This window comes from Myotis brandtii, unplaced genomic scaffold (genome assembly GCF_000412655.1).
Source record: "Myotis brandtii unplaced genomic scaffold, ASM41265v1 scaffold180, whole genome shotgun sequence".
In the NCBI taxonomy this organism is placed as follows: domain Eukaryota; kingdom Metazoa; phylum Chordata; class Mammalia; order Chiroptera; family Vespertilionidae; genus Myotis; species Myotis brandtii.
Genome location: NW_005356675.1, coordinates 393,088 through 405,149, shown reverse-complemented (window position 1 = coordinate 405,149; position 12,062 = coordinate 393,088). Strand labels below are relative to the sequence as shown.

The window sequence follows — 12,062 nt, the reverse complement described above, 5'->3', positions numbered from 1 at the left end:
TGTGGCTTTCCATGGTGACATTCTCATACACAAACTACTCTCGTCCATTTCATTGCTTAAGATCGGTTCCTCTCTAGGCTTTGACAAGTCTTCATCATTAATGCTTTCAATGGGCAAGTTTATTAATATCAGAAAACAAATATGTTGAATTTTATTGTAAAAGCAATTTATACACCTCTGGAAAGAAATGAACACATGTAGAAAAATAGAAAAACACACACAGAAAAAAAAGCACAATAAAAGTCAAAGAAGCGGATCGTTTTCACAGGTGATGTGCTTCCTTCTATTGGTTTCCCACATCTTTTCTGGGTCAGTTCATCATATTTATATGTTTTTGAGTCTCATTCTTTTCATTTAACAGTTACGTCCTCGAGTTGAAATAACTGACAATATCCTACCATTTAACTTGGACCTAGACACCTAACTCATTTGTGTTCTGAATAATTAGATTACGTCAAAGGTCACTAAGTGCTGTTGAGTGTAGCGTCGGGGAGCCTGTCCTGGGGGAGGAGACCTGGGTTGCCCCCTCAGGCATGTAGGCTTGTGATAGGACATGTCATGTGACCATCACTTCTCGGAAATTCTTCAGGGCTGTACCTTCCCCTCCGGGAATTGGCTGCCCATTCCTGGTGGCCAGCAGGCTCCCTGCGGATCTGGGGTCTGTGAGCACTGGTGAGGGGGCAAGTAACTGGGGGCTGGGTAGTGGAGGGTGGGTGCAGGGCTGTGATGGTGGCTGTAAGGTGAGGTCACTGGGGGTGGATTCCATCAGAACTGGGGGTGTCTCAGCGGTAGTGGTGGCCAAGTGCTCAGGGGTGTTTCTTACGAATCGTGGCGAAGGGCCGCTGTCCGGAGATGTGCTCCTGTCTTGGAGGCGGGCCCTCTGGGTGGTCCCCACAGATGTGTGCGCAGTCAGGGCCACCTGGAGGCAGCTGCCTGGGCATCACCATGGGAGCATGTGTGTGCACATGTGTATGTGTGCACATGTGCCAGTACAAGTGTGTGGGCACACATATGCCTGTGTGTACATACACGTGTGCCTGTGTGTGTAGGGGGGACAGTAACCCCTTTCAGCAAAGTAGCTTTGTCACAGAGTGGCATTGGTGCCCTACCACTTTGGGCTTCACCAGTGGGTGTCTGTAGGCAGTGGGGGATGAAAAATTAAAGGTATCAGTCGAGGAAAAAAACCCTAAATAAAATATTTTTTCTTCTATCACCATTTATTCTCTTTTTTTAAAAATATATTTTATTGATTTTTTACAGAGAGGAAAGGAGAGAGACAGAGAGCTAGAAACATCGATGAGAGAGAAACATCGACCAGCCGCCTCCTGCACGCCCCCCACCGGGGATGTGCCTGCAACCCAGGCACATGCCCTTGACTGGAACCGAACCCGGAACCCCTCAGTCCACAGGCCGACGCTCTATCCACTGAGCCAAACCGGTTTTGGCACCATTTATTCTCTTTACCCTCTTCTACCTCCCCCACCCCTTTAAATAAAATATTAAAGAAATAAATTCAGCAATGTACTAAAAACCTAATTATCTTGACCAAGTAAGGTTTATCCCAGGAAAGCAAGAGATTTTCCCTGTTGGAAAAAGTCATGAGGTGACTGAGGGGAAGTCTGGAGTGGTCTGGGAGATGCAGAGGATAGAGTGTGGTCTGATGAGGGGCAGGGTTGGGGTCTGGGGCCTGGGGTTTCTGGCTCCAGGGCTGGGTGGCTCGGATGGGAGCTCTGTGGATGGGAGAATGGATGAGTTCCGTGGTGGCAGGTGTTGGAGGAGCTGGAGGGATGACCATGCGACTGCTCTGTGCATTAGTAGCTCCTTAGGGAGACCTGGGTCATGGACCAAACACAGTGTGAACAGAGCACAGGTGGCCATGAGCAGGTTTTGGGGCACAGCACCCCCTGTCCTGTTGTACGAACACGCAGGGACATGGAGGGCAGCCAGAACTGCCCTTCTTTGACTCCTAGGAGCTCACCTTGACTTTCATTTACTTTGTGAATAAGGACGGGTGTCCATAAAAAACTGGCCTCCCTTTCACTTACAGGAACATTTTAATCATTTGTAGCATTGACTTGGGAGCAACACCCTCTAACCAGCCTCCGTTCTGAGAAGGGGCCACAGGTCCACCTTTTCCACCAATCCCAGCATAGCCCGAGGCTGGCTCATTCCGTCCCCTGGAGGCTGCCTTTGCACCAGGAGCTGTCCTGGACGCAACCCCTGTGGTGACCTGACAATGGCTCAGGGTGGAATCTGTGCAGCTGTGGGTGGGGCTTGCCCACAGTCAGGTCAGAAGTCTCATCATCAGAGGCCCTTGGGCATCACTTCTCCATCTTCCTCTTTTGGGTACCATGTGAACTGGACAAGACACCCATTGAGAGTGCCAGGTTGAAGCTCACCCAACATCACTGCAAGAGTATAGAAATCACAGCAGCAGCTCCAGGGCACTGCCTCGCACCAAGGGCTCCATGTCCTCCTCTGCAAAACAGGCTTAAATTTGATCTGAGGTTTAAATAAACCAGGGAACCTACAAAACCACAGCCAGGCTTGGGATGGGGCAATATGGTTAGTTTCTGTGCTCAAAGGCAGCTCTGGAGGCTCACAGCGGGCTCCTCTTACAACTGAATGAGCCACACAGACACCCAGATGTAGCCCTGAATCCTAGCCTGTCTGAGATGGTGAACTTAGGGCTCATCTATGGAGCTTATGGCAAGAGGCCGGCGGGCACCACTCATTGGTCCTGGCCCTCTGGGCCCCAGGCTGCTGCCCCGTGTACATTGCCATCACCGCCTCTCCCCACAGGTCCTCTAGGTCTGTGTCTGGGCACTGATCATATGCCACTCCTACCATGTGTATGCTCTGCCCTTGACCAGAGGGTAATGTCTCCCAGTCTGTGACCCACAGATGAACTTGCAGAATAGGTATATATGGGGTGGGGGTGGTGTCAGGGGCTCTATTCCTCTCTCATTATTCAGCTGATCATGGGTTCAGTTCCTTCCTTGTATTGATGCCCAATTTCCTTCTCCAATTACACCCACACAGAACACACACACACCGGCCTGGCCCACACTCTGATGCACATTGTCATTCCTTTCTGTTCCATTCATGAAATCGACATAAGAAAGGCAGCAGCGAACGGGGGTGAAAGTTCTTGCTGAATAGGTTTTCTGTGTGTCTTTGAAAAAATTTAAACAACATTGTCCTGAAGGAAAGATGTAGCTTAGATGTCTCTCACGGATCAGAACAGGCTGGCCCAGTGGCCTGGGAAGTTGTCAATGAATGGGGGTGAGCAGCTGCAGGTCTGAGGACCATAGTCATTTCACAGGTGGGGTTCCATCACGGACGGTGTGTCTTCCTGTTTCTCCACTGGATGGTGTAGAATGGAGAGTGCAGGGCCGATGGGGGGACATCATGGCTGTGGGGGAGGGAAAGCAAGGCGGGCTGCTCTGTTGCTCTGTCCTGTTCCCAAGAACCTCTCCCGCTTAGGGCTGGTGGGTCATTACAGGTTTCTGCAATGCACAAACACACATGCACAATAAGCATGTACAGATGGGTATGCACACACATGCACACACATGCACACATAAGCATGCACAGATGGGTATGCATACAGATGCACACATAAGCATGCACAGATGGGTATGCACACACATACACACACAAGCATGCACACATATGCACACACATGTACAATAAGCATGCGGAGATGGGTATGCACACACATGCACACACATGCACACATAAGCATGCACAGATGGGTATGCACACAGACGCATGCACATGCACAATAAGCATGCACAGATGAGTATGCACACACATGCACACACATGCACACACATGCACACATAAGATTTTTGTTTAAATCTTTTGCCAAGTTTACATGTTACTTTACCCCAACTTTCTTCACTCCAAGGACTTAATACCAATAAGTAACCCGCCAGGCCACAGAATTTCGAAGACACCTCAGAGAACCGGATGAATCCTTACCGAAAAGCTGTGGTGGGCAGTGCCCCTCCTGCCGTTGGGGTTTCTCTGTGTCAGGGAGCCGCGGTACACAGATTTCCGATCAAAGGACTCGTCATCTTTGCCTTTGGGGAAAACACGGGGGCGGGCTTATTAATCACACACTCACCCCAAACAAGTGTCGTTGCCTCCCAAGAAATGAACCAAGTAGCAGAAAAATGGACATTTCTCCCTCGGAGAAGTTTTCTCAGCACTCAATCGTTTCAGCAAAGCACCCACATCTTAGCAACTGTGCAAAGGAGCGCTCTCTTTGGAGTAGGCATGAAAACCCTACCTCCGGGGGCAAAACAATAGAAAGGTCCTTGCACTCGTGTGTGCGGTCTGCCACTCGTTTTCTTTACTTTTGTGATGTGACAGCCGGCCTGAGGGGGTGGGACTCATCCTCAGGAGAGGGTCCCTCCTCAGGGCCTTGGTTGTGAAATCCATCACAACAGAGGGTCCTGCAGGAGCAGGGCGTGAGCTGCTGCGTCCCACAGATGATGTGGAAATTCAGAGCCCTGCTTCCACGCCCCAGAGCCCATCCCTGCCTGCAGGGAGGAGGGACGAAGGCCACTCTTACCTTGACTTTCAGGGGAATTGCTGAACTTCCGCCTCAGAAGGTAGGGCCCCGCCATCACCTGGAAGGAAGGAGACATCTCTGGGCTTCACTCGACTGTAACTTAGAAACACTGGGAGCCAACTTGGGACCTGTCATTCTTCCAGATTCTAAGTAACCGGGTGGACTGCTTCTGCTCTTTGGCAGTATTTGAACCGTTAACCATATTAAAATGCATGCTGTCAATCATGTAAGCACCCAGTGCCAGAATATAAAAGGTGCTTTGCTTGGGGGAGCTGCCGACATCGGGAGGCGTAGGCTGTGAGGGCTCCTCCCGCACCCACCCTCGGCTCAGTGCGTCTGAGGCCACCAGCCTGTGAGGCTTGCCAGTTCTCCACCACCCCCTGGACCTGCCATGCTCTGGAGAAGGGGGGTCCACTTTTCACTCTTTGTCCGGCCTTTAGGGGTGGGAGGGAAGCACGCACCTCGGCCCCATCGGCAGGGTCTGCAGGTGGGTCCTCGGGACTCTGGCCCAATTTCCCAGCAAGTCGGGGCAGAAATACCTGGAGGACAAGGAAGAAGCCTGTACATGATCGCTGCCCTGTGTCCCCTCCAGCCACGGGGCCAGCTGGACACGGGGCGGCGTTCTCTTTCAGCACTCGCTCAGGAATGCGGGGGAGGCACGCTGGCCCTGCCAGACAGGCCACTCAGTGCGCTGGGACTGGGGCACGGCCAGGTTTAGCAAATTAAAATACAGAACGCCCAGTCTGCTCTGAATTCCAGAGAAACAGCAAGTCATTTCTTAGTGCATGTCCCAGTACGCACGGGCCACACTTACACGGGAAGATGATTCGTCGTACATGTGACATTGAGCTTTAACCGGCGTCCTGTGTTTTACCTGGCAGTCCCGTCCGGGACTCTCCCAGGAACGTCTTTCATTCTCGGCCAGGTGTCCTCACCATGTGATTTTGCCTGAACATCCCCGACCTGACCCAGGAGAGATGTGGTGGGGGCCCCTGCTGCCCTCCCCACCCCCTGTTCTAGGCACACCATGCCAGTGGCAGTGTGTTAAGATGCCAACACGGGTGTCATCCTTCAGGTGCCGCTTCTGCACTCTGAACTGTGCCCCTGGTGTTTTTCAAATCCTCATGGGAGCTGAGGGTCCTTCATAAAGCACTTTCTCCAGTTAGAAAACAAGTAATAAATGAAAAAGAGCTCCCGCAGGGCACAGCTCACGATGGCTGTTAGGACACTGAGGCAGCAGTTCAAGGAGGGGGAGATGGCTGGCCCGGGGCTCTTGGTTTCACGCCCTGGCGTGGCCCTGTGGGCCTGGCCAGGAGTCCGGGCACCCAGGCCCCGGGCCCTGCAGCGTCCACTCACCGGGAGCTTAGACCTCCTCCGGGGCTTCCCTGAGGGCTTCACCGTGAGCCCTGCAGCCCGCAAGGCTGCGATCCTGGCCTCGATTTCTGACACCTAGAGGATCAGTGAAAACAGAGAGAGGTCACTCAGGAGTCCCACCTCCGGTCACAGTCCTGGAAGAGCAGCTGCCCTCATTCACCAATTTTACTGTTTTCTCCTTAAGATTTTACTGTGTTTCCCACCCAGATGTACTTTCTGGGGTCCCATTCCATGCAGGTGCCATGGATGTCGGGTAGGGGCTGGGTCACCCCCAGTTGGGAGCAGAGTCTGAGGGACAGGCCCTCTCTTCTCTGTGGGTCCCTGGGGGGAGGGCTGAACAGGGCCCAGTCACTGTGACTGTCCCTGGGAGGCCTGCTCTGTCCTCTGACCTTTGTCACCACCGACACCTCCGCCCTTACACCGAAGCTCTGGGCCCACGCTCCTCGGGCCAGAATGTGGTCCTGAGCCCTGGGCTGTCCTAAAATCTTAACTGCTTCTAGAGAAGCCCCTCCATGGGGTGGGGCAGGGGGAGTGCCCGCATCTTCCTCCAGTGGCTACAAACCTCGCCTGCCCCTCTCTACAGCAAAGGGGAAGGGACAGGGGTGAGGCGGGGGGGGGGGGGAGATTCCCACAGGGACCCCCAAGCTCCTGCTCTGAAGCTGAAGGGGCTCTTCTGTGTGAGCCGTTGGGGAGCCCCTCCCCTGCTGTCACACCATCAGGGCCCCACCGCTGTCTGTCTAGGGGAGCCATCTGCTCCCGAGCCTGTGGGCTACCTCGCTCTCCGTCTGCTGAACCTCAGAGGCTGTCACGGCCACCTTGTCCTCCAGCTGCGACAGCGCCTCGTCCGGGGTCCTGGCGGTCTGCACGGGGCCCTGAGGGCCGGGGGAGCTCTTTTCCCATCTGTGTGTTTGGCCTGCAGACGTGCACACCTAGGACAGGAGAGACTGCAGGCTTCACCAACAAGGACCTCATCCTACCATCCTCTTTTCTCTTCACTCCTGGAGCTGGGCGGGCAGACGGCCAGCCAGGGGCTGGGCACTCTGCGGCCCTTGTCGGGCCCCCTCACTGACCTCCAGGGGTCAGCTGTCTGCCCTGGGCTGGGCTGCTGGGTTGGCTACAGACTGTTGACCCCTGGCCCTACCTCTGCCCGTGTCCTGTGGAGACTGAGGGGGGTGGCCTTACCTCTGGGGTCATCCGGGGGAGGTCCTCCAAGGAAGTGCTCCTGTCCAGCTCCGCCCCTTTGTCCTTGCCCTCCTCCTCGGACGAGGCCCCCTGGTCACTGACATTGCTGGTCAGCTCCTCCAGCTTTCTCTTCAGGGTCTCCTCCTCCACGTCCGCCTCCGTGGGCTCGCTGGCACCGGGACCCTGAAATGAGCAGCAAGCGGGTCTGGTTCAGTGGGCATCTGTGTGCATCGTACTTAGAGGCAGGGCTCCGGGAGGGGTTGCACCCCCGAGCACACCTGAGGCTCCCGCTGAGCCGTGTCTCCGTCCACTCTCCACGTGAGCTTGCCCAAGTCCCATGCTGGGCCCAGTCCCGGCCGCTCCTGGTGATCCTGATGCCACCAGGCCATCGAAGACCCACCATTTATCTATTACACATTTATTTTTAATTGTAGTTTACATGCCACATTGTATTAGTTCCCTGTGGACAGCAGAGTGATTTTCCATGAAAATCATTTTCCATGATTTTCCACAACGGGGCTAACACATCTGTCTTCGTGCGTGGTGTGGAGGCTGTTACTGGCTCTGCTCCCTGTCCTGTACATGACACCCCGAGACTTATGTTATAGCTGAGAGTTGTACCTCTTACTCTCCCCCTTTTCTGCTCAGCCCCTCACTCCCCTCCCCGCTGGCAACCATCTCTTTGTTCTCTGTATGAGTTTGTTTCTGTTTTATGTTGTTCATTGTTTTCTTTTTATAGATTCCACATGTAAGTGAAATCATGAGGTATTTGTCTTTCTCTGTATGACTTATTATTATTGTTTTGTTAATCCTCACCCAAGGCTATTTTTTTCCATTGCTTTTTGAGAGAGTGGAAAGGTGGGAGAGATGGAGAGAGAGAGAGAGAGAGAGAGAGGGAGAAAGAGAAATAGCTACATGAGAGAGAGATACATGGACTGATTGCCCCCTTCACATTCCCTGAGCAGGGCCAGGGATCAAACCTGCATCCCTTGACCAGGAATTGAAGCTGAGACTCCTTGGTGTGTGGGCTGCCACTCTAGACATTGAGCACATAGACCAGGTGTCAGTACGACTTATTTAAAAAAAAATATTTTTACTGATTTTCAGAGAGAGAGGAAGGGAGAGGAAGAGAGAGAAACGTCAATGTGAGAAATGACATGGTATCAGCTGCCTCCCGCACACCCCCTACTGGGGATCAAGCCGGAAACCCAGGCATGTGCCCTGACTGGGAACTGAACCCGCGACCTTTCTGTGCACCGGACGATGCCTAACCAACTGAACCACGCTGGCCAACACTTTCTGTACAACTTATTTCACTCAGCATAATACCCTCTACGTCCGTCCGTGTTGTCATAAATTGCAAAATTTCATTCTTTTTTTTTCAGCTGAGTCATTTCCCATTGTATATATGTATCACCTGTTCTTTATTCACTCATCCATTGCTGCGCACCTGGGTTGCTTCCATATCTTGCCTATTCTAAATAACACTGCAGTGAACGAGGGGCACGTCCGCCTCCGTGGGCTCGCTGGCACCGGGACCCTGAAATGAGCAGCAAGCGGGTCTGGTTCAGTGGGCATCTGTGTGCATCGTACTTAGAGGCAGGGCTCCGGGAGGGGGCGCACCCCGGAGCACACCTGAGGCTCCTGCTGAGCCGTGTCTCCGTCCACTCTCCACGTGAGCTTGCCCAGTCCCCATGCTGGGCCCAGTCCCGGCCGCTCCTGGTGATCCTGATGCCACCAGGCCATCGAAGACCCACCATTTATCTATTACACATTTATTTTTAATTGTAGTTTACATGCCACATTGTATTAGTTCCCTGTGGACAGCAGAGTGATTTTCCATGAAAATCATTTTCCATGATTTTCCACAACGGGGCTAACACATCTGTCTTCGTGCGTGGTGTGGAGGCTGTTACTATTGTAGTTTACATGCCACATTGTATTAGTTCCCTGTGTACAGCAGAGCGATTTTCCATGAATACACCTGACAAAGCCATCCCCACAACGGGGCTCGCACACATGTCAGCGTACGTGGTTTGCAGGCTCTGCTCCCTGTCCTGTACATGACACCCCGAGACTTATGTTATAGCTGAGAGTTGTACCTCTTACTCTCCCCCTTTTCTGCTCAGCCCCTCACTCCCCTCCCCGCTGGCAACCATCTCTTTGTTCTCTGTATGAGTTTGTTTCTGTTTTATGTTGTTCATTGTTTTCTTTTTATAGATTCCACATGTAAGTGAAATCATGAGGTATTTGTCTTTCTCTGTATGACTTATTATTATTGTTTTGTTAATCCTCACCCAAGGCTATTTTTTTCCATTGCTTTTTGAGAGTGGAAAGGTGGGAGAGATGGGGAGATATGGAGAGAGAGAGAGAGAGAGAGAGAGAGAAATAGCTACATGAGAGAGAGATACATGGACTGATTGCCCCCTTCACATTCCCTGAGCAGGGCCAGGGATCAAACCTGCATCCCTTGACCAGGAATTGAAGCTGAGATTCCTTGGTGTGTGGGCTGCTACTCTAGACATTGAGCACATAGACAAGGTGTCAGTACGACTTACTTTAAAAAAAATATTTTTACTGATTTTCAGAGAGAGAGGAAGGGAGAGGAAGAGAGAGAAACATCAATGTGAGAAATGACATGGTATCAGCTGCCTCCCGCACACCCCCTACTGGGGATCAAGCCCGAAACCCAGGCATGTGCCCTGACTGGGAACTGAACCCGCGACCTTTCTGTGCACCGGACGATGCCTAACCAACTGAACCACGCTGGCCAACGCTTTCTGTACAACTTTTTTCACTCAGCATAATGCCCTCTACGTCCGTCCGTGTTGTCATAAATTGCAAGATTTCATTCTTCTTTTTTTTCAGCCGAGTCATTTCCCATTGTATATATGTATCACCTCTTCTTTATTCACTCATCCACTGCTGGGCACCTGGGTTGCTTCCATATCTTGCCTATTCTAAATAACGCTGCAGTGAACGAGGGGTGCATAGATCTTTACTAATTATTTTCTTAGTTTGTGCTTTTAACAAAGGGGCTGTGGGGCCCTATCTCCAGGTGGGTCAGCAGACATTCCACCGCTGACGTGCGCTTACTCATTCCAAAACCCTGCAGCCGAGGAACAGAAACAGTGGCCAGGACACAGCCCACTCCCATCAGCAAGACCCAGCACCCGCCCCCTGGGAAGCACCAAACTCCCAAACCGTGGATGGAACCCTGAGGCCATCACCCAGGCCATGACCCGGGGAGGGTGACCAAGACACCCATCTTCCCACACCAAGGGCTCTGGGACACCCAGCAAAAGCTGGGAGTGCACACTGGGGAGATGAACAAGGCAGGAGGGGTGACAGGTTCACCCAGACTAGGGAGCTGGACCTGAAAGGCCGATGGGGATCGCTCCTGGGGGCAGCTCCTGTCCCGAGCAGCACAGGAAGGCGTGAAATAACGAGGCCAGGCCGATCAAACGAAAACTCATTATCTGGCAGGAGCTGCGGGTCACTGGTGGGCCAGGAGACAACTCCAAGCGACTAAACATACAACTTCCTCATCCCTTGAATCACCAGGCTCTTGAGTCACCAGAAGCTATTAGCTCCCAGACGGGGACATGAGAAAATCAATGCTTGTTCCGTTTTCTCCAGGCCCAGCGGACTCAGCCTTCCTGCCATTATCTCTCTCGAGGCTCACCTGGGTTTAGCAGAGGGCAATGGCCCTTCCGGTGGAAAGGTCCTCTGCATTGTTCGGGAGGTAATTAGTTTGGTCGTCACAGCACCGAGAGCCCTGAGCGGGCAGAGCCGCCCGCGGAAGAGCGAAGCTGAGAAATGTCACCTAGAGGGTTTCGCTCTGGAGTGGCCTGGAGTGGCCCTGGTAACTGAGCCCACCTCTGGTTGCACTCAGAGTCTAAAGAGACAGCGGTCAATACCTCGGAGCAGAGAGCCCAGCAGACAGCCTTGTGCCCCTGAGGAGTCAGGACGCTTGGCTGCCACTTCAGGCCTGGAGAGGAGGGGCCAGACCCACCAGTGCCAGGAGTGTCATTGTGAGATGTCACTTAAGAAAGATAAACTTCCCACGATGACAACTGGGACCATTCTCACCTGGGGTTGGGGGAGGTGAGCAGGAAGTGGGGGTAGCACAAAGGAAAGGCAACAGGCCGACAGAGGAGCTGGGGGTTGGCGTGGCGCTCTGAGCAAGGCCAGGTTGGCACCCAGGCCTCTCAGGGGAGGGGAGGCCTCTGGGACAGCATGCCCACCACAGACAGAACAGCCCCGGGTTTCTATCTGGTACTGAGAGCCACTGGGGACATCAGACACACCCATGCAACACCTGATTCTCAGGTACCAGGAGCCACCTCCATGCAGCTGCTGAGCCTTCCCCCTCGGCCCCCCAAATGGCCATGGCTTTGGCGGTGGCGTCTTCCCCTGTGTGAGCCCCAACTGTCAGGGTCATCATGTTACTAGACTCGTACGGACATCAAGTATGAATGGGTGCCTTCAGCTTGTGGGCAAACCAACATTTATAACTTGCAAACACAGACACCAGCCATGCTTAAAAGGAACAGCCATAAGTTGGGACTGGCGAGGCTCCTGCGGGGAAACCGAGTCAGTGTCTGCAGCCTGAGCACGGCTTCGATGTCCTGGGGCCGGCTCTCGGGAGCGGGGGGCTCACTCCCCACTGTGGTGAGGGTTAAGGGCCGGGGCTCCGTTTCCCGCCCCCGCCACCTCAGCCCCGTGGAAGTGTCCTTCGTGCGGCATGCTGCGCCATCTCTGGCCTCCTCTTGGGAGTCTTTCCTGAATGTTCCTCACCCAGAAAGTCCTAACCATGGGTACAAAGCAGAGACAGGTGACCGATCACAGGAGGACCATTCAGATTTGCCCCAATAAAACATTGATCTGGACCATTCAGGTCAGGCCTGTGAGTCTAGGGGTG

The 12,062-nt window shown here is 53.2% G+C and overlaps 1 protein-coding gene across 4 annotated transcripts in view; it reads right to left on the bottom strand.

Moving 5' to 3' along the window:
* Positions 1–3,070: 3,070 nt before the first annotated feature.
* Positions 3,071–12,062, bottom strand: part of MLPH (melanophilin) — a 35,104-nt gene continuing 26,112 nt past the window's right edge. For all 4 annotated transcript variants that reach the window (XM_005863690.2, XM_005863688.2, XM_005863689.2 and 1 more), the window contains 7 exons: positions 7,139–7,321; positions 6,730–6,885; positions 5,939–6,031; positions 5,044–5,121; positions 4,583–4,640; positions 3,988–4,088; positions 3,071–3,509 (listed from right to left, as the gene is read on the bottom strand). In XM_005863690.2, coding sequence (XP_005863752.1) covers positions 3,483–3,509; positions 3,988–4,088; positions 4,583–4,640; positions 5,044–5,121; positions 5,939–6,031; positions 6,730–6,885; positions 7,139–7,321 — 696 coding nt within the window. In that variant the 3' untranslated portion in view covers positions 3,071–3,482. The remainder of the gene's footprint in view (positions 3,510–3,987; positions 4,089–4,582; positions 4,641–5,043; positions 5,122–5,938; positions 6,032–6,729; positions 6,886–7,138; positions 7,322–12,062) is intronic.